The 22,246-nt window shown below is 40.5% G+C and overlaps 2 protein-coding genes across 3 annotated transcripts; one reads left to right on the forward strand and one right to left on the reverse strand.

Moving 5' to 3' along the window:
* Positions 1-4,637: 4,637 nt before the first annotated feature.
* On the reverse strand, positions 4,638-13,135 carry DNAJB9 (DnaJ heat shock protein family (Hsp40) member B9). Of its 2 annotated transcripts, none has more exons than XM_031589592.2 (3): positions 13,002-13,135; positions 9,544-9,771; positions 4,638-7,538 (listed from the first exon to the last, which is right to left on the reverse strand). In XM_031589592.2, the coding sequence occupies exons 2-3, from the start codon at positions 9,758-9,760 to the stop codon at positions 7,105-7,107; spliced, it is 651 nt and encodes a 216-aa protein (XP_031445452.1). In that variant the 5' UTR covers positions 9,761-9,771; positions 13,002-13,135; the 3' UTR covers positions 4,638-7,104. The 2 variants fall into 2 exon arrangements, with proteins under 2 accessions (XP_031445452.1, XP_089993862.1); XM_090137736.1 differs by lacking the exon at positions 13,002-13,135 and adding an exon at positions 12,584-12,991.
* Positions 13,136-13,158: 23 nt separating this feature from the next.
* THAP5 (THAP domain containing 5) lies at positions 13,159-21,559 on the forward strand. Its single transcript, XM_031589591.2, has 3 exons — positions 13,159-13,366; positions 18,196-18,385; positions 19,212-21,559. The coding sequence occupies exons 1-3, from the start codon at positions 13,284-13,286 to the stop codon at positions 20,175-20,177; spliced, it is 1,239 nt and encodes a 412-aa protein (XP_031445451.2). The 5' UTR covers positions 13,159-13,283; the 3' UTR covers positions 20,178-21,559.
* The last annotated feature ends 687 nt before the right edge of the window (positions 21,560-22,246 follow it).

Here is a 22,246-nt window from a genome sequence, read left to right on the forward strand (position 1 = left end):
TAGTTCAAATTCAGATGACAGGGATAACTTAATGATGTGCCATATGTTGCTTTTGTTAGGTGCCCATAAGTTGAAATTAATCTTTGTTTTAAATAGCACAGAAGTATCTGTGGAGGTCTGAGTGTCACAGTCACTTCCTTCCATTATCTCATACAGAATCCCATTCATTTATCAAGTGGCAAAACTTCCTATTCCCTCAACACAAAAGGGATTAATGAGAGGAAAGATGCCCTTCTCAAGTTAGTCTGCACTCACCAACATTTCCTTGTCATTTTTATTTATTTCAAGGTTATCATGCAAAGTGTTGATTTAATGTAAATTTGCTCTGCCAGGTCACTTATTTATTAATTTTTATGTGGATAGGTAAATTTAAACCAGCAGATTTCATGTGAGAGATCATCTATCAGCACCTGTCTGGCTTCCTGTAAGATTGGGTATCATTCGTCCTACCACAGACAGAATAAAAGCAGAAAACCAATATAAAACCCCGTGCTGTTTACTTTACTAACTCAGCATGATATGGGGAAAGACAGGGAGAAGGAAATCAGGTTGCACTGAAATGGTTTGTACCACTTCATAAAATTTCTTTGGATTGCAACATATTTTTCATATATACAGACTAAAATGCAAATAGAAACATAGTAACTATAGCAATTGCCAAATAGGAAAAGAAGTAGTACTGGAGCAAAGCCCAAGACATTGAAAGGAAAAGAAAATTGGGTGGGGAGGGGTTATATGAGGAAGAGAGAATGTGTTGCTTGATTTTAATAACATTTCTACTAACAAACCACAAGATTTGCATTCAGTTCCTAGCTGAAGCAAGTTCCATATATGCTCCACCTGCACAGGCAATTATTTTATTTCTTCATACAGAAGTGCTAACATCAGCTTGCTGAACAGATCCTGGCAACACAACTAGCATTCCTCTCTCCACACTGCCTCTCCTTTTGTCTCCAAATCTGAGCTACCAAGAGGTGGCAGAACCATCAGCCCCCAGGCCCAGTATATTTTAAAATTACTTCAGATGTACGTACTAGAGCAGAATGACTGAATCAAAGGCATTGCTTGGATTAATTAAAAAATTTAGGGATAGAGAATCTTCCCTCTCTGCTGGAAATCTGCATGCTCGGCATTAAGATCATGGCATTACAAAGGGTTCTTGTTCATTAGACAGGTGGAGTAAGGAGAATACTGCCCCAGGACAAGCATTTTGGATGCACTTTATAATTTAATTGAGTTTTCTGAAGTGCCTATTGTTGCATGACAGAAGAAAAACGTATGTTACTCCTGCCCTGTGGACTTCTTCAAATCATTACCTGCATATTCAAAGGTAAAACACTTGTGTGTGCCAGGTGTTGAAGCAAAATGATGTGAAGTCAAGCGGGACCCTTCAGACAAGTCTCACTTCATCTTTCTTATTTCCCATTTAGCATATTCACCTCTGTGCCAGAGGGAAATGAAGAACAGATTATAGCAGTATTATCAACAAGTAACAACCTAAAATGTATTTCTTCTCCTTATGTCTAGATAAAATTTTGCTAACTAGTAATGCCTAGAGTTTGATCCTTTTCAACTCAGGCCATTCTAAGATCATCTAGTTTCAACCCTCCTGCTATGTGCAGGGTTGCCAACCACCAGACCAGGCTGCCCAGAGCCACATCCAGCCTGGCCTTGAATGCCTCTGGGGATGGGGCATCCACAACCTCCTTGGTAACTTGTTCCAGTGCGTCACCACCCTCTGAGTGAAAAACTTCTTCCTAATATCTAACCTAAATCTCCCCTGTCTTAGTTTAGAACCACTTCCCCTTCTCCTATCCACCCATGTGAACAGTCATTCCCACTCCTTTTTATATGCTCCCTTCAAGCACTGGAAGGCCACAATGAGGTCTTCCTGGAGCTTTCTCTTTTCCAAGCTAAACAAGCCCAGTTCTCTCAACCTTTGCTCATAGCAGAGGTGCTCCAGCCTTATGACCGTCTTAGTGACCCTCCTCTGGACCCTTTCGAAGAGCTCCACGTCCTTGCTGTACTGGAGGCCCCAGGCCTGGACGCAGTACTGCAGATGGGGCCTCACAAGAGCCAAGCAGAGGGGAACAATCACCTCCCTCTCTGTGCTGGCCACTCCTCTTTTAATGCAGCCCAGAACAGTTGGCCTTCTGGCCTGCAAGTGCATACTGCTGGCTCATATCCAGCTTCTTGTCCACCAGGACCCCCCAAGAGCAGGGCTGCTCTCAAGGAGTCCTTCCCCCATTTTGTTTGAATACCTGGGATTGCCCAGCCCAAGTGCAACACCTCACACTTGGCTTTGTTGAATCTCATTAGGTTCACATGGGCCCACTTCTCCAGCTTGTACAGGTCACTCTTGATGTGAAACTGAAAACTACAGCTTCAGAAAACAGCAATGTTCTTACATTCTCTATGTGAATGGTAGATGATCTGGACCAAAAAAAAGCACCTCCATACTCAAGATCAGGCTGAGAGTAACGTCCTGCAGCTCATCTATGCTCTGCAATACATCCAGAGTATCCCTGAAATCCCATGAAGACTCACCTCCACATGCCATCCCCTACACAGTAAAAGTTATTCTAACAGTATTCTATTCTGCATTGCAGGAAATTCAAATTTTGGAGGATAAGCTGCATCACCAGTGCATGTCACTAGAGTCTTACACAGTTGTCAGTCTTCCCCTGGGTCCAAGACAATCCCCCCAGTCCTCTAGTGACCAATCTCCTTGAATCAGTTCAACAGCATGCACAACAGGAGGCACCACACACTCACTAGTCAGACAGCCATGTATGGAAAAAGGGAAGTCCTTATTCATCTATTTTGCTGGTCATGACTAGCAACTGAAACAGAAATATGCATTTTCAGCCTGACTACTTCCTGGAGAAGTACCAGGATAAAGGTTGCCATCCTCATGCACTGAGTGCAGTGATCCATAAAAAGCTGGTTGAACAGTAACACCAGAACAATCATCACAAATATTTCTTCCAGTTCCTCTGAGTTCAGCTTGTAACTGTCTCTGCTTCTGACTTTCAGAAGTAACACTATCCACAATTTCTCAGCTGAGGACTTAGGGCAATGCAGTTCCAAAAATACCACACTCATGAAATGTACTATTGACAGAGGCCCTCTACACAGAACTCAGCACTGTTTTACTGTTTTTTCTCATTTTCTCATCACACCTTTGAGAAGTGCAACAGTTTTTGCCAACACAGAGTCACAACTCAGACTGTCAGCAGATCCCTTAAAAACCAATCGATAGGTATGTCGATCCTACGTGTGCAGTCACTCTGTGGTCAGTTGTCTGAGAAACACTGCTTGGAGAAGATTGTCCACCACCTTCAGTTAGGGTTCCCAAGTCTTGGCAGAACGCTGTAGTTAACCCTTGTGATCTGAGCCGCTCAACAGCATCCTTTGGTGTGCAAAGGATGGAACTATAAAAGCAGTAACGTTTGTTTGTTACCTTTATTTCAAAATTGCTGAACCAAAAACCAGTGTTTTAAAAGGTAACACGCACCATACAAAAAGTTGTTTTCCACAGTGCCAAAGCTTTAGTGTTTATCACTCAAAAACAGTTGTTTAAACTAAACCGGAATCAAGGATGAGTTACAGCCTTAATTTAGAATTGATGCAGACACACTACAAGTGGTTGTCAGTTGATATCAAAGTTAAGTAGCCACCACAAGAAATACCTGGCTCCTGTTCTGTGTCTAAGGCAGAAAACTCGCACAGGCACCCACACTAAATAAGCTAACAGCATGATCGTGTGAATCACTACTGAAGGGCAAACCAATCAGGCTCGACCACATCAGCAAACAAAACCACATGGAGCTCTGAACAGCATTTTTTTCTGAAATAAGCTCCACACGTGGAACAGTAAAGATATTCTACACGAGGTTTTTGCTTCGAATACCAGGAAGAGACAATCTAAATCACAATCAACCACCCTTTAGCATAAAAACATAACACAGATCTTTCACTGTCTTCAAATACATTCAGTCCTAACAATTTGGTTTTATACCAAGATGGAAGATGGAAGACTTGCTTATATTCCAGGAAAGCCAGATCTAACAAGATATGGCCCAATGAGACATGCTGATTTGTAAGACTTTCAACTCCACCTTCTAAGGATTAGGTGCAGAAAACAAGAACCTTCAAGCAGTTATGCAGACAGCTTCTGAATCAACATGATGGCATCTTCAGTGCTCCTTCAAAATTTATGCTTTTCAGCAACAACCCATGCCTGTCATACTAATCTCACACAGCTCAGCTGAGTAAGGAAAGATCCCACAGTTCAAAGCAGAGGTTTTCAACTGATATACCTATGGCATCCCAAACGAAAGAAGGATCCTCTTGCACAGGCTCTTCTGCATGCTTGGTTTACAGACATAATCCCTAAACACCAACTCCAAATACCTCTCAAAAAAAAAAAAAAAGCAGAGAGAATTGTCTATTTCTTTCAAATCCAGCTCCTTTTCCATGTCATCCCATCAATTCCTTGAATTTCATGAAAATGTAGCAGTCAAGATGTTCTATACAACACATGCTCCACACAATGCATTTTAATCTGGCTTTAATCAATTGTAAGAGGAAGGGGAGGGAGGGAGGAAAAAAAAAAAAAGGCTTTCACACACAAGCAATTTTCACACATTTAATGTAACGGCACCCTAATCAAGTTTACAGTACTTTTTGTCTCCACTAGATACTGTGTTTCAAAAGTATAATGGGAAAAAAGTGAACAAAATACTAGTTGTCTTTAAAGTTTTAAGAACTCAACTATTCAGAGTTGCATATGCATAAACGCCTTCTTAAGAATTATGATTTGTACTTTTCACTTACATTATAAAAATAGCTTTAGCTGGGTCTTTTCACAAGATATCAAAGATGACAAGAATCAATCACTTCAAACTTCTGCAGGTTATACGAGGACTTTCGTTAACAAGCCTACCATGAAGCAAACACTATAAATAGGAAAAGAATGTGCAAGAGCTCCAAGTAAGTGAGATGCACAACATGTTTTGCAAGCTTGCGTTCTGATAGCCACAAACTGAAGACTGCTGCCTGAATCTCTTCAGTTAGAGTCTACTTAAAACATATTCACCACAGAAAACTATACAGATAGATAAACGCTGGGACCTTCTGTCCTAACTGTAAAGTTCTCCTTTGGATGTTACCTTTGATGATCAAAGCAAGCAAAAAGGTCAATTTTAGAAGCTACAGGAATTACAGGATGTATTTACTTATTTTTCCATGACACATAATTAAGAGAACAAGTGTCTTTTATTCATGTGACCAAAAAGAACAAACAAAAACGCAGGTATAAGTGAGAAAGTAATTCAGGTCTCTAAGTGAGTAATTTGTTCATTTGGATGTCCATGTAGTACGAATCAGACAAACTGATTCATGCGTAGGATTGATGGAGTCAGAAATCTACATGAATTACAGTTTTCAGCTCAATCGTATTAATTACACAAAGGAAACTAAAACATCTATTTGCACAGAAAAAGAGTGGAAATAACAGACATTCACATACACCCCAGCATTTTTCCTACTATAATATTGCACATTCCAACAATGTTGCACAGATTACTGGCTTTTTATAAAGACCATGTATGAGGTATTAGTCCATTAATAAATAAAGAAAAATATGGAAAAGCACTTAATATAATGCAATAATCCATTCCAAGTATTTAGTGAATGAAAACAGAACAAGTGATAATACGCACTCTTGCGGGAAAGGTTAACATTACTTAGCAAATAGTCAGCTTTCAGTATCAGTTCAAGAAGCAAAGAGTTAAACCTTTCTGATAAAGATCTTAAGAATTCAAAGCCTATTTATAACACTGCTGTTCAAAAATGCTTATTTTGCTCATGCAAGCTATTTGAAAGGTAAATTCTCATAATTTTCAACAGATAGCAACGTGTGTGATAACCTCTCTAAAGAACTTTTGGGTTGATATATATTAGCTTCAGATAATATGTATTAAGAGTTTTGTGAGTTTTTTTTTTTTTTCTAAGGAGTTACTGGTTACAGACTTCCATAGCGCTGAAGTTGTTACCTATTAGCCCTGCTTGTTATCAGACACCAGCACCACAAAGTATTAGGTGAACATGGGAATTATAACTTCCAGTTTTACTACTCCTTTATGCCAAGAGTTTACCTTTCAAATCGCAAAGCTGAATAATCTCTGCTGACAGGTAATAAATATATCCAAACACAATCAATTTCTAATTTAGACTGTTCCAGAAACACTAGGAATCTGAAAGTAAGCTTATTTAAGTTTGCCAAAGCACAAAGGAGAACTTAAGTTCAACAAATGGAACTATGGCAACTACAGTGCACACGTAATATGAGAAGCAAAACTGTATTCAATATGCTCTTCTGAATCTTGTTAAGAGATATTTGTGTTCTGAAGAGGTGGAGTAAGAAACATACTATGTGCATACACAGACTTGCATACATCAATAGCCCTTAAGCGAGTGAAGGGTTATTCACATCCACAACCTACATCACTCTCCTAGGTGATGAACAATCTTAACATATTTTCTCTTTTTGTTTGTTTTTAAGTTGGAATATACATGCTTTGTTTCTAACAGATTTGCAATGCTGGACAAAGTAGCAAAGACACAGAGTTTTATTTCCGCTGCTATTTTGTGCAAATTGTTGAACTTGTGGACTAAGTCCATATTCAGTAAAAACTACTAGTGAAAATCTGAAAGGCATAATAAAAAAAGCAGCACTTCAGAATAAAGTATCACCACTGCTAGAAATCCATGCACCAGTAACTCAAACATTCCTGAATTGGCATACTAGAATTATATTATAGTTCTAAAATTAAAAAAAATATATGATGAATTTACTGAGTGCTTACTAAATTGAAATACAAAATTTCTTCTGTTGCAAGATTATTTCTCTCCTCTTTTAAGTAGTTACTGAGGCGTTTAGCTCTTAATTGCATGTTGTTTCTGTTCTGAGAATTAGTTCCATTTATAATTTCTTTATAGCAGTTAAGTGTTTTTAAGAACACACAGTTCAAAGATCCATATTAGCACATAACCAAGGAGAATTATGGAGGTGTTGAAGAGATGAAAAGAAAGGAAACATTATTGCCCAGAACAGTCTGTGTATGTTGTAACCATGTTTCCTCGTCTCTGAGTGACAGTCCTGCAGTGCTTGCTGGATCCATGGAACCTGTTATCAGTTCGCATTGCATGTCGGTGTGCATTTTCAAAGTCACTAAATGAAAACATCTTCTCCATATTTTCAAACACATCATCAAACAGTCCACCTCCAAAGGAGAACTCCTGAAAAGAACGTCTTTGCCGATTGTGAGCTTCCCGATGACTTCGGAAGTGATTTTCAAAGTGCTTTTTCGACCGTGAGTATTGACTGAAGAGGTCATAGTCTTTGAACAGATCATCAAAGTTGAAGTTAAATGACGACTGATGAAATGGGCTGCCATTACTTCCTTGTCCTCCATGACGGCCAAATTGATCATATTCTCTTCGTTTATTCTCATCTGATAATGTTTCATATGCTATTTCCAATTTAAAAGAAAAAAAAACTTTTAAAATGTCAATTGCATACAAATGAAACCTAGAACCAAACAGATACACAGAACAGCCTTCCCCCACTCCTGCAATGAGATATTCTCCAAGCTAGACTTTAATTGAACACTCAAGTGCAATCAAGATTAATATTTAACTTCCTACAATCCAAAATCAGTTGTTTCAAATTAATTACAGCTATTTACTTATAATAATAGTTATACTCTGAAGACAGATCACAGCCTCAAAATTTTTAATTCACATAACACTGTTTAGCTGGCAATAAAGATTACTGCTTTTATTTGAAAGAAGACAGCAGCAAGATGTGGCAAAAGACTGCAAGATAAGAGGATGTGCTAGGAGATCTCCCTGAACAAGTAAACTGCCTGCTGCGTTCTTATCACAGAAACAGTGCAGTGTCTGCAATGCTATTTGCAGGCAGACAGTAAGCTCTAGCTATGCAGGACTTAGAATTAAGTGATAAGCTAAACATTAAGGGCAAAAATAAAACAAAGGAAATGGATTACCTATTTGTCTGAACTCTCAACATTTCAGCAGTTTAACAATAAACCTAAACTTTTGATTGGGTACAACAAAAATGGAATTAGGTTTATATCTGTACCTTGGTCCAAAACTACAGCTACAGCTGTTTCAAGGCAGAAAGTGACATATAAAATACTCCTTGTAATTAGAAACTGCATTTGGAGCACTACCACTTTCTTACCTGTCAATGGTTTCCCAATTTTTCTATACAGCTCAACACATACTTAGAACTCTCACTTCCTCCTTTAGCATAGCTAACAGCTGCAGTTTCTAAAAAGACCACCCTTTCTTCTGACTACATTACTACCCTTCTTTCAAAGTAACTGTTCTGTAGACAGGAAGATAAAGCTCAGAGTTGAGAGAAACACACAAGATGGATGAATGTGATAAAAGCCTATGGGGAGCATAAGTGAGAACATCTTATTCTTCAGCAAACCTTGTCATGTTCTTGGTTATTCACTTCCACCAATATATTTTCATCACAGAACACTGATGATAGGTGCATTCTTAGGGTAGTTCAGATTGGAAGTGACCTCTAGTTTGCTGCTCTGCTCAATTAAGTCAGTTATGAGATCAGCCTAGTTCCTCAGAGCTTTATCCTCTCATTCCTGAAGAGTCTGCAAGGATGGAACGCATACAAACTGTCTAGGCAACCTATTCCAATCGTTGCCCACCCCCTAGGCAAAGAAAGTTTCGCCTTATAGCCACAATGAAACTTTTGTGCCTGATATCTCTTGTATTTCCACCACCAACCACCAAAGAGCTTTTCTGAAGTATTTTTTGTTTGTTTCTTTTTGAAGCCCTAGTAATCCTGAGCTGGATCTTATCAGGCAGATCAAAGGTACAATAACTGAAGTAAACTCCTAGGGCTAAAGTTGTCCTACTCCCACGTATTTTTGCGAGAAGAGACTTCAACCTAGAAGCTCAATAGGCAGAAATGCATAAACTGCCTAAGAGGCCTGCCTACATACAAAAACACACACGTCAAATACTGACATGTGACATTCGCCACCACAAAAGTAAAACTATAAAACTTATACAGTAAAAGCAGTTAATATTTAAGTTAATGTATTTGTTCACAGATATAATTATAGAATAACAGAACAGCTTATGTTAGAAGGGACCTCAAGAATCACCCAGTTCCAACCCCTTGCCATGGGTAGGGCTGCTACCCACCAGATCAGGCTGCCCAGAGCCCCATCCAACCTGGCCTTGAACACCTCCAGGGATGGGGCATCTACAGTTTTCTGGGCAACCTCTTCCAGTGCCTTACCACTCTCTCAGTAAATTAAAAAAAAAAAAGAAAAAAACTGCCATACCATCTAACCTAGATCTCCCCCTCTTACAGTTTAAAATCACTCTCCCTCTGTCCTATCACCATCTGCCCACATAAAAAGTCAATATACAAGCCACGTGTCCATTTATTTTAAGATTAAGGCTAGTATACATTACCTTCAGCAATTTCTCTAAATTTTGCTTCTGCACCAGGACTCTTATTTTTATCTGGGTGGTATTTCATTGCCAGTTTGTGAAATGCCTTCTTGATCTGGCGATCAGATGCATTTTTTGGAACTCCTAAGATATCGTAATAGCTCTCTGTGGCCAGTATTAGCTCAGTTATCATCAAAATGCAGAGAGCAAATGTGAAGATAGATTGCGTAGTTGCCATTTCTGTGGTTTCTAGAAAGAAAAAATAAACATACTTGAACAAGTTATTTCAGGTTCCACAGCAACTTAAAGAAAAGGTACAACTATAAGCTGAAAGAATACAACATGTATTTTTCATGAGTCACTTTGACAGATATATAAACAAGTTTTTCAAATCACATTGAGAAGTCCCATCCTTTAGCTTTATAAACAAAGAACATGCGAACAGAAATCCTGCAAATTCATATTCCACATCTATCACTGCTATGTTTTGCTGTTGTTTTTTTTTTTTTGTCTTTTTTGTTTGTTTGTTTGTTTTTAAACATTGCCTATGCATTCCCTCAACAGCTAGAAACTGGACTATGAATTAAATTCACAATGCCTTTCACTGCAACAACAAACAGTTTATGCTGACAAACCTGGACTAACTTTGAACTAAATCTTGAGTTCTAGGATCACAAACACAGTTACTCTAAATTAGAGTGTAATTTTCAAAATATACTGAATACACTGGCAGAATGATTCACTGGTAAGCTTGAGCAACAATAAGAACTTGAAAACACAGCAAGACTAAAAATCAACTTTCAGATACAGGAAATGAAGACTGGTAGACACTAACACTCAACTTCAGGTCATTTAACTGGCCTAAGTTGAACATGATAAAAACAGAACACTCATCTAGAGTACAGAGTTCAGACAAGTAGGAAACTTCTTCCACTGCTTACAGTAGGTTGGACTTAATTTGCTTTCATATTAGACTGTGCTTGAAATAAAAACACCTATCAAACCTCTGATATAAAGGAATTTATCTGATAAATATCACTGCATATAATAGGTTTACACACCCAATTCTCAATGCATTAACTGAACTCAAAAAGCAGTTCTCTACACAAGGCAAAATATGGTGCTGTTTCCTGAAAGTTTATAAACTAATCTTACAGTCTGAGCATTACGAAAGCTAGTACACTTTAACTTTAGCTGGTACACAACCCAAACATTTGTTCTTCAAAGTTTTTTTTTTTTAAAATGTGTATCAAGTAAATGAGACAACTCAGTCTTTAAATAGGAAGTCCAAACCCTCTAAACTAAATTCATATACAAGCACAAAAAAATGTCTAAAACCACATTTCTAAGAGATAGATCAAGGGGCTAAAATGAATGTAGTGAGGTCAGAGCAAAAAGCTCATGCAAGATTAACGTACCCATGCCCTCTTAAGCATTTATTTGGCTAGCAGCCTGCATGATATCAAATGTTATGGAGTAGCAGTCGAAACAAATTGCATTTTCATCAGTATATCTAGACACCAAATGGGCATCTTTGCCATATTCCTCTTGCATGATACCAGACAGATTTTCAGCACAAGAAACTTCTCACGTTTTTTCCACATATTCTTTCCCACCAATTCACTCATCTGAAACTTTCCCACCTGGACACCAAGACCTACACACACATCCATCCCTCCCCACCTTCTGTGCTTTCCTTCTGCTTTGCACATACAGATTTTTGTCTTCTTAACGTGCCAGAAACCAATTATGTACGCAGAGACCAATTATGTATGCACAATGTGAGGAATATGAGGAAACAAAGACATTCTGCTTCATTCTCCTGGAATGGCAGGGAGGTGGCTAACCTCCCTGCTTCTACTATTAAACACTAAATGGAGCTGAAGAAGAGTTGCCTACCTCCTTCATTAATGACAAACTCTCTCAGAACCCATGCTTTTCAGTCCGAGAACACCAACTCACTCACTAGGTTTTTGCTCTGCACAAACCTCTCCATTTATATTATTATTTATAAGAATTATGCTTAGGTTTCTCTTTCACTACAGCTTTACTTTAGGATTTTGGCAATGCCATTCTACGCTCCATTGCTCCTAGCTCTACTTAAATTTCTATGGGCTTTTTTCCCCATTAATTTGTAAAGTCAATCAAAAATTTCTTTGCATTCAAAAAGACGCTTCTGTGAAAACCTCTCAAATCTTTTAAGCCAGAAAGAGAGGCTCAAATGAAGCAATAAAACAAATGAAAATCAAATATAAATGGAACTCAAATGTAAGCAGTGTTTTATCCTAAGTCTTGTATTTATGTTACCTACATATTTTGAATTAACCAAAGATATTGGATTTTTTTCCTCACAGAACAACTGTTTGATATGCAGTCAGTATCTCAGTGGTGCTATTGCCAATTAAGACAAAACTAAAGGCCAGGTTTGACTTCTCACGCCCATCAACCCCAACTATTTTCACAACTGCTTTCATAATGAAGTCTCTTTTAAATACTTACTCCATATGTTTCTTCTCCCTCAGCTTCCCCAGTGAAGGGAAAAGTTTCACTTCCTAGGCTTTCTCCAGTAATTATGAATTCTCAAATAAGTTCTGCATGCTGCCTGGCATTAAGCTTATTCGACAGAACAGCCCCCCACAGCTACAGCGCAGAATGCTGTTAGGAGCCAGATTTTATTTGGGTACATCTAGCAACAAAGTGGGACATTTTATGACAGCAGATTAAGCACTTGACTCAATTAGATACGTAATTACAGATCTCGACTGCTATTCAGCTCGGTATAAAAAGCACAGTAACGTCTATCAGAAGCACTGCAGAGATGACAGTGCTCAGTTGGTTATCAGTTTATCAGCAGTGCGGGTTTCATCCAGGCATGGCAGGCAGCGTTTGTCACACACACAAAACAGAGCAGCCCCTTCCAACTCGCAATGCCAGCTCTCCATTTACTTCAACGTTCGTCAAGCCTCGCACGCTCACAAACCCCACACATCACCGTTCTGACTACACGCAGCGCGAGTTTGATTTCGCATTATTACCTTCCCAAGCGATTTCGCATTATTACCTTCCCAAGCGATTTATTACCGGCAAGAAAGTTCCCCAAGTTTCCCAGTGGCTGCCATTAGGTATAACGCGACGATTCAGCCCGCCCCGCGGCCAGCACAGCCCCCTGCAGCACTCTGGGCTCGGCTTCTCCCCCCTCCCCGCAGGCAGACCCGGGAGCTGAGAGGAACAGAGCGCGGCGGGACACTGCTCCAAGCCAGGCTACAGCGGGCGGGCCTACCGAGGAGCTGCAGCCCAGAGAAGCGAACCAACAAACCCACCGCTGGAGGCCCAGCGACCCCACGCCGCCCCGTGCTGCCCCCTCAGCGCCTCGTAACCCCTTCGCTCCCTCCGCGCACCGCCACCCGCTTCGCCCCCTCCAGCCTCGGCACCGCTTCGCCTCCTCCCAGCCCTCCGACGGCGGCCCCGCCGCCCCTCACCTCGCCTCAGCGCCGCCCGCACTGAGGCCGCTGCCCCGCAGCGTCTCGCGCCACTCCCGCCCAACAGCCGCCGGCGCGCGCGCAGTGCGCTCCCCCGCACCCCGCCGGCCGTTCCTACACGAAGCGCTGCGCCATTGGTCCGCCGGCGCCACGTGACGCGGGGCCCTCGCCGGGCGGGGCGTCCCCCGGCACGAAGGGCGGGAGCGGTGGCCGTCGTCCCCGTGACCGCCGCCCCCCGCGCCCCCCGCTGGCGCCGCACGGACGGTTCCGGGCCGCGCCGCCATGCCGCGGTATTGTGCCGCGTCCTGCTGCAAGAACCGCGGCGGGCAGAGCGCCAGGGACCAGCGCAAGCTCAGCTTCTACCCGTGAGTGAACGCGTAGGGGGACAGGGATCGCCGAGCCGCCCCCGGAGGTGGCGAACTGCGGGTGGGCAGCGCTGGGGGAGGCCCGGCCCTCGGGAGAGCGGGAGGCGACGCTCCCCGGTACTTACAGACCGGGGCCGAAAGGATGAGGGGAAGGTGTCGAAGTGCCAGCTGCGCTGCCGCCGCGCGGTTCGGCTCTCCGCGCTGGGGACGCTTCGGCGGGAGCCGCGATCCGGAGGCGTGGGCTGGGCGGGGGGAGCTGCGGGCAGCCCCGAGCCCGGCTGCGAGCGAGCGCGTCCCGTCCTTCGCGGGAAGCGTCAGCGCTAGAATTGCCGTCTGGTCTGCGCTGCAGCCAGGAGCCTCGGTAGGCGGATGGAGGCCGCTGGGCTGCCCGCAGGCTCTCCAGCCTGCTTATCAAAACGGCTCCGCGCTGGTGTCGGTCCCAGAGCTCAGCGCACCGGCGTCAGCCCTTGGGAGGTGAGGGAGGGGGGTGTAGCAAAATGTCGGTGCGTTTCTGCCGAAGGAAAGCGCAGTGAGCAGCTGTCTTTGCGGAGAATTTTCTAGTGTTTGAAAAATATAGATTGAGGAATCGATTTCACAGTCAACTGGAAAAACTTGTTTTGATATGACTCTCCAAGTTTTAGAATATTCCAAGTTGGAAGAGACCCATAGGAATGATCGAGTGGCTCCACACAGGACCACCCAAAAATCAGAGTGTATATCTAACAATGTTGTCCAGACACTCCGTGAACTCTGGCAGACCAGTGCTGTGATTACTGCCCTGGGCACAGCCTGTTCCATGCCCACTGCCCTGTGGTGAAGAATCTTTTCCTAATCCCCAAACTGAGCCTCCTCTGATGCAGCACCATGCTGTTCCATTGAGCCCTGTGCTGTCACAGAGAGATCAGCACCTGCCCCTCTGCTCCCCTCCTGAGGAAGCTGTAGGTTGTCATGAGGCCTCTCCTCAGTCTGCTCTTCTCTGGGCTGAAGAAACCTAAGCACGCTGTTGATTCATGTTCAACTTGCTGTCAACAAAGACCCCCCAGTATCTTTCAGCAGGGCTACTTTAAACTAACTGAGGGTCTGCTGTGATAGAGCAAGGAGAAATGGTTTCAAGCTTAAGGAAGGTAGATTTAAGTTAGATATAAGGAAAAAGTCTTCTACAGTGAGGGTGGTGAGGCACTGGAACAGGTTGCCCAGAGATGTGGAGGATGCCCCCTCTCTGAAGATTTTCAAGGCAAGGCTGGATCAGACCCTGAGCAACCTGATCTGGCTGTGTGTGTCCCTGTTCATTGTGGGGAAGCTGGACTAGATGACCTTTAAAGGTCCTTTCCAACCCTAAGGATTTTGTGATTCTGACTTGTAAGTTTATTGCAGTCATTGTTATTCCAGGATGAGGCAGGCCATGTAGGAATACCCACAGGAAGACAACTTTGAAAAGGGCTTTAGTTTCAATTGAAGGAAACCACATAACCTTGAATGTATATAGCACATGATTCAGCAGTCCATGTTATCACCATAAAATGATCATGAAAATGAGTGGAAATAAATTATTCATATTGCTTTAGGAAATGTGAGTGCCACATGGATAATCAAAACAAGTTTGAGTTATGGTACATATTTGTATTCAAATGTATGCCATCAATATGAAGATGATTTCAGAAGCACAGCTGTTTTATGCAGCCATTGAATTGTGCTGTGTTATGAGTAACACAGTTCTGCAGAAGAGGTGCTGAGACTCATTCACAACAGAGAACAGGTTCTGATGATGGGGCAAGGGGGCACTGAGAGCAAGAGCAAGTTCTGGTAAAGTTATTTTTTTACTAAAATAACAAATTGTGCTGCCAGACCTCATCTCTCACTGCAGACTTTTTGTTTGTTTGTTTCTTGATCTGAAGCTGCCTGATGGTGCAGAAGGCAGTGGGTGCTGTGTTGCTACGGTTCTGGCAAAGGAATCAAATACTCTCAAGCCTTCTTGAGATGCTGTGCTTGGTGACATCACCTTCAGCTGAAAGACATCATCCTCTTTCTGAGGAATTTGTTTGGACTATGTAGAACCATCCCAGGCTAAGCTCTGTTACTCATGAGACATGCTGTATAATGTATGTAGTGTTGCTACTGGGTGCATACAATCTAAACAGACAGAATTTGAAAAGACAGCCTCTCACCTGTCCTTGAGAGGTTATCTTGGTTTTGCTAGCACTGTTCTGTGCACTCCTGCATATACTCTGAGCCAAACGGATCATCAGTTTGCTCTCTGTTCTTGGTAACTTGGAAATTTAAATGGCAATGAATATGAAAGATGGGGAAAAGAAGGCTGTGGGGTGACCTCATTGCAGCTTTTCAGTACCTAAAGGGAGCCTACAAACAGGAGGGGAATCAATTCTTTGAAAGGGTGAGTGACAGCAGGACAAGGGGAAATGGTTTGAAGTTGAGGGAAGGGAGATTTAGGTTGGACATCAGGGGGAAATTCTTTACGGAGAGAGTGGTGAGGTGCTGGAACAGGCTGCCCAGAGAGGTTGTGGATGCCCCGTCCCTGGAGGTGTTCAAGGCCAGATTGGATGGGGCCCTGGGCAGCCTGGTCTAGCATTAGGTGGGAAGGTTGGTGGCCCTGCATGTGGCAGGGGGGTTGGAGATTCACGATCCTTGAGGTCCCTTCCAACCCTGGCAATTCTGTGATTCTGTGAAGAACTGCACATTTATCCCATAAATCTAAGATATCTTTCTCTCAAAATTGGCTAAGTTTGCAGTTTTAGGACATTTGTGGGTCTGCAGAGGGGAGTTATTGCCATGTGTGATTATTGAGGAAACCCACAGGCTAAGAAGTTCAAGGGTTTGCCAAGAGTTGACCTTTAGTAGAATTTGTGTGGCATACAACCCCTTGCCATTCTATGTTCTCTCTTCAGCTTTGTGCAAGTACTTCACTTATGAACATTTTTTTGCACACTGTTACTGTGGTCTATTTATGTATGGTAATAAATAATACTAAAAGAATTGGTTGCTAATTAAAAGGACAAATCATCTATTTGGATAGTAAAACTGCTTTAATGAAGCTGCAGGCACTTGTTAACAGGTGGATGTTGTCCTTCACGCTGCCAGTATCTGATTCTCTTTACGTCCTACAGTTACGAGCAGGTCAGATTTGATGACCCAATGAATTTGTCACTTACAATATCATTTACTCAAAAGCATAGCTTTTTGGGTTTTTTTTCACAGTTATTATTGTTCATGACAGCTCTGTTGTGAAAGACTTAGGGATTGTGGTAGATGAAAAACCTAACATGTGCCAGCAGCATGTACTCACAGCTTAGAAGGCCGACTGGATCCTGGGCTGCATCAGAAGAGCAGGGAGAGGGAGGTGATTGTCCCTCTCTGCTCTGCCCTTGTGAAACCCCATGTGGAGTACTGTGTCCAGGCCTGGGGCCTCAGCACAAGAAGGAAGATGTGGAGCTCTTGGAGTGGGTTCAGAGAAGGGCATGAAGATGATCATAGGGCTGTAGCACCTCTCCTACAAAGTCGGACTGAGGGAGCTTGTCTTGTTCAGCCTGGAGAAAAGAAGGCTCTTGGGAGACCTTGTCCTGGTCTTCCAATATTTAAAGGGAAATTATAAACAGGAGGAAATCAACTTTTTACACAGTAGATAGTAGAAGTACAAGGAGGAATGGCTTTAAACTAGAAGATGAGTGATTTTGATTAGGTGTCAGGGGGAAATTTTTCATTCAGAGAATGGTGAGGTGCAGGAGGAGGTTGCCTGGAGAGGTTGTGGATACCTCATCCCTGGAGGTGTTCAAGGCCAGGTTGGGTGGGACACTGGGCATCCTGGTCTAGTGTCTAGCAATCCTGCCCATGGCTGGGGAGTTGGTACAAGAGCTCATAGTGGTCTGGATGTTTGTATTGCCATTACCATAATAACTTGGCTTTTCATGCATCGTAACAAGCATTTAGTTTCTCTTTAACTTTTGTGTATTGTTATTCATTGAGTAAAAAACGCATCTTTGCTCACTTTGTTTTAATTTAGTTCTCTTTCCCATAGTTTGACTGCTTGCATATATTTTCAGGTTCAATTTTATATGCATATTTCAATAACACTGTATAATCTTCATTTTCAAGTAGGTTAGATGGTTGCAAAGCTAGTGATGGATTACACGACATTGGGTACTGAACACTGTGAGAAAGCTTAAGTTCTGAAACAACATGGAGAAATGTTTTGTTTTGGTGTGTATTTATGTCTTTAGTGAAAGTTAGATCCTGCAGGGGAAATATTATTCACATTTCTAAGTGATTCAACAGTCGTAAGTATGATGTATACTAAGCAGTACTTTGTTAAATAAAAAAAGAAAAATAACAAAAGTTTTTGATGCTTAATTTGTATAGTAAGATTAAAAAAAGAAAAGCTCCACAAATAGTATTATTAGAGTAAGGACTAGACCTTACATTTTCTTAATGAAATTAGTATTTCCTGGCATCAGGAGAACTTTTTCAGCAAGCATTACAGAATTGAGAGTTTTAAACACATTGGCCTGAAGGTCTGAAGTCCTTGACCAGAAGAAATCAATAGAAATTCTGCTGGACTCTTGAGCTGATATCCACTAGAAATCATTTGGTTGAATAGTGGATTAACATGTAAGTGACAGGATTTTCTGAGGCAGGGAGGAGCTGGATTAAAATGAAAAAGAAAGGAATTACTAGAATTCCCTGAAAGGAATTTAAATAAGGAAGGACAGCCTTGTAAGAAATAATAAATGATGCTCTTTGTTTTCTTTTTAACATAAAGAAATTTCTAACAAATAACAGTTTTTTGCCTTTTCTCCCCCTTAACTGTTTTAAAAAAGATTTCCACTACATGATAAAGAGAGACTTGAGAAATGGTTGCGGAACATGAAACGCGATGCGTGGACTCCAAGTAAGCACCAGCTTCTGTGCAGTGATCATTTTACCCCTGATTCCCTTGATGTGCGATGGGGTATAAGATACTTGAAACATACAGCTGTACCAACAATTTTCTCTTCCCCGGCTGATGAGGTAACATTTCCCTATCTTTTTTACAATAGTAGAAATCTAAACAACTGTTTATGCAATAATATGTTCTAGTTATTGTTAATATAATCATAGTTTATTTTAAAAATAAAAATCTCTCCATCAAAATATTTTATTAATGAAACTGACACAAAACTAGCATGTAATTCCATAGTGTAAAGGAAAAATGGCTGCTTTGACTAGAGGTTCAGTATTATTTTATAACTGGAAATTGAAGAAATATTTTCTTTAGGAAGAAAATAATTTCCTATGAGAATATTGTAAGTATCTTTCTACTGTGCAATTATTCCTTATAATCAAATGCTCTTTTAAAGCCTTCTATTAACAAACTATACGTAATTACTGACTACAGAATATTTTATTTTCAAACTCCATGTTTCTTATTCCTGTTAATAGCCTCTCAAGCACTTGTAGGCTATTGAAGATATACTACAAAGGCTGTTCCATCTGTCCTGTCACAGAGCTGTGAAAAAATACACTGAATATTTTTGTTTCAGTGACTGCTATCAAAAGCTTGTTTGGATACTGATCTTAAATCTAATCATGTGATGATATAGTTTATTATTGAGTTTTTATCTTCTTATTTTTTTCTGCTATTGATAAGTTCTCTCTGAGGTAGACTGCCTGACTAAAAAATAGTTGCTGAAACAACTTCGTTGCATCTTTAAAGCAATAGTTTTGTACTGTGGATCTTTAATACACATGTATTTAATACAGTGTTTCAGTTGTAATAAGGAATGGTAATCAGTCTTGGGTGTTTTTCTGGTTACATAGTGTAATTTTTTTTATTTTTTTATTTTTTCTCCTTCAGGAAAAAGACTCTTCTCAAAACAGCCCACAAGAGATAAAGAGAGAAGTCCTGGAAGAAACCACTAAAAATGTAGAGTCTAAGAAAGTACCCTTATCACTTGAACTTTGTACACCAAAGAAAAGTTCTGTGACTGCAGAAGACCCAGGTAAAAAAGAAGTAATTTGCTCAACTGTATTGAGCAAATCTTTACAAGTACAGAAACTACAACTTGAAAACAGAAAAGACTTTGAAACAGACAGTATCATTCTTGATAATTCATCTCAGCAGCATATACATCAACCTGAGCCTGTTTTAATGGCAGCAGCAGTCCAGAATGTGGAAGCTACTGATGTTCATGCATCTGTAGAAGTTCCAGTAAATTGTACAGCTACAGTCTTGCAATTTTCAGACCCTGACTACTTGAATTCATCTGTGAAACTGAAAAATACTCTGGGTTCAATTACTGACTATTCACTTGAAAATCCAAACTCTCATGTTGTAGGCTGTTCTGTTGAAGTGCAACCGACAACTGAAAATGCAGTTTTGGTCAGTACAGTCACACAAACTTTTGAACAGCTCAATGGAAGTGAGGAATCTGTCATTGCTATCATTGTACCAGCTGAGAGTCCAAAAGAGCCTGAAATAATAAACAGATCTTTCTTGCCTATTAAACAAGAATTTCTCGACACAGAAGAAGCAGAAACAGATAATTCTCTGCATATGAATGCATATAATGGAATTGAAATATTACAAACTGAGCATTCATACTGCAAGCAAGACATAGACAGAGAGCATCTCTGGCAAAAAATTTCAAAGCTCCACTCTAAGATAACTCTACTTGAAATGCAGGAGGTAAAAACTTTGGGGAGACTCAGGTCCTTGGAAGCTCTTATTGGACAATTGAAGCAAGAAAACCTGCTTTCTGAAGAAAAGCTCAAGATCGTAGAAAACTGCTTCACAACACTTGAAGTGACTATGATACAGTAAAGGCTTTGAATGGTTGTTCTTAAGTATCTTTTTAGCTTCTCTGACTGTCCTTTTGTACAAATTAACTTTTGTTTCAGTCATGATACTTTAAGTATTTAATGCAAACTGTGAACAGCAAATGTTCTTTAAAATGTTACATCAACCTCTGCAAATCTTAGCTGGTAGGCAGTTGCCCATAAAACGTGACTTGAAAGTGAGTTTTAAAAGAAAAACAAAGCCTGTCTCATTAAAGTGTATGAGGTGAATCAGTAAAAATGAGTCAAGCTTTTCCAGGTGAGGCTTCGCTCAGACATGCAAGTTTTGCATTTGGGACAAAAGCGTTAGAATGGATTTTCATAACTATGTAGAAGGGACAATTATGAAGCAGTTGTTTAAAAAAATAAAAATTGTCCTGATTCTCTTTCACATGAGTAAAGAGGTATGTATTGTCCAGTGAAGTTACATTACTCTTTAGTCTTTTATCTGTCTAGTGTTCATTGATAGTTTTTGTATACTTTGACTCTATTAAATTTTTCTTCAATAAATGTTGTGTCCTTTCATTTTGTTTTGTTGGTTTTTTTTTTTCCTAAGGTAGTATTATTAGAATGAACAGATCTTTCTCCTCTTTTTGGTATGTTGGAATATTCTACTCAAATGGAAGGAATTATCTTAAAATAGTGACTGTTTTATGATTAAAGAGGAAAGTTGTAAATATTCAGTGAGTGCTATCTACTCAGCTTTGATTGTCGTGCAACCTAATGCATAAATTCATAGATCCTTAATAATACACTGAAGAAAACAGCATTTTGCAGAGCAAATTGCTGTAAAAGTAGCAGTGCACTATTTTTCTGTAACTTATTCTTTGAAAAATTAATTATGAGATTAAAAATTTGGTCCCCTTTATTGATACTATGAACTGTTTCTAGTGCACAGGACATGAATGCGTTGGAAATATACTGATAATCTGTTGTGAGGGAAATGAATTTTCGTAAATACTTACTGCTTATTCTGTCAGCATGCCAACCCTTAAGACTTAGAATTTTGATGTGCAACGATTAGAGTTCTTCAGGGACTTCTAGGTACTTTCCTATATTCAGATGTCCTCACCCAATACCAATTCAGTGTAGGATTGGATTTAATGTGTTCTTCTGCAGTCAATTGGCTGCATTCCCTGTCGGATGCATTCTGCATCTGGGGAATTTTTTTTTAATTAAGTAATCGAGGATCTAGCAGCATGATTTACAAAACTAGTCAAATTTCAGGAAAAATTCCCAGTGTTAACACTAAGTACTATTTGTGGCATAGATATCTATAAAGATGGGGGAAAAGAAAAGAAATTTTCCTTTTTTTAGGGAGTTTATTGAGGATAGAAAAAAAGTTCCGTATTTTTAGAAGCACTCACCAAGCCTACAAATTTCTCCTTTGTAGGGTGGTTTGAACCAATGGGACCTGGGTGGACGTAGATGACCCTCTGCACACAACTTTTTATGCCAGGTAGGCCTCAGGTGAGAAAAGCTAGATGTAGGCCTTAATGACCTGTTACCCTAAATGCTATCCAAAGTAACTGCTGCTCTTTTAACAAGCAGGATATTATTTACTTTATTTTTCAATGATCTTTTTTTAAAAGGTATTTAACATTAGAATAGATGTTAAATAGCATAACATTCTATTAACCTTGTGTTTTCAAGCAGGACTTTACATATTTAGGTTAAAATGTACCAGTTTTCCTTAATCCTGAATTTCTGTCTTGTTCTCTGTGTCAGATCATGGTGCATCTCATCTAGGTTTGTGATTTCTGCAGCAACAGCCAGCACTGCATATTGAACTTAAATAAATAAAGTCAGTTGAAAATGATCATTTTGTATGCAGTCTTTCTCAGGGCCAGTCCTGTGATGATAAAGAGGCTGAACCACCATATAACAATATGCAGCTTGAAGGAAAACCAGAATCAGGACTGTTTTGTAAATCACTGTTGCAAATTTACTCTGATAAATTATTTTGGGCAAAGAACTTTGTGTATTTTGAAATGAATTCAGTATTATAGCTGACTTTGTTTGCTTACAGGAAAATATAGCTAAGGGCTTAGCTTC

Source organism: Phasianus colchicus, chromosome 1, assembly GCF_987193195.1.
Source record: "Phasianus colchicus chromosome 1, bPhaCol1.hap1.1, whole genome shotgun sequence".
Classification (NCBI taxonomy): Eukaryota; Metazoa; Chordata; class Aves; order Galliformes; family Phasianidae; genus Phasianus; species Phasianus colchicus.

Excerpts from the sequence above, each read along its gene's own strand:
- DNAJB9 (XM_031589592.2), bottom strand. The coding sequence starts at position 9,760 with ATGGCAACTACGCAATCTATCTTCACATTTGCTCTCTGCATTTTGATG. Across the intron at positions 7,539-9,543 it reads ATTTAGAGAAATTGCTGAAG|CATATGAAACATTATCAGAT; the intron begins GTAATGTATACT and ends AATTGGAAATAG.
- THAP5 (XM_031589591.2), top strand. The coding sequence starts at position 13,284 with ATGCCGCGGTATTGTGCCGCGTCCTGCTGCAAGAACCGCGGCGGGCAG. Across the intron at positions 13,367-18,195 it reads CGCAAGCTCAGCTTCTACCC|ATTTCCACTACATGATAAAG; the intron begins GTGAGTGAACGC and ends GTTTTAAAAAAG. Across the intron at positions 18,386-19,211 it reads TCTCTTCCCCGGCTGATGAG|GAAAAAGACTCTTCTCAAAA; the intron begins GTAACATTTCCC and ends TTTCTCCTTCAG.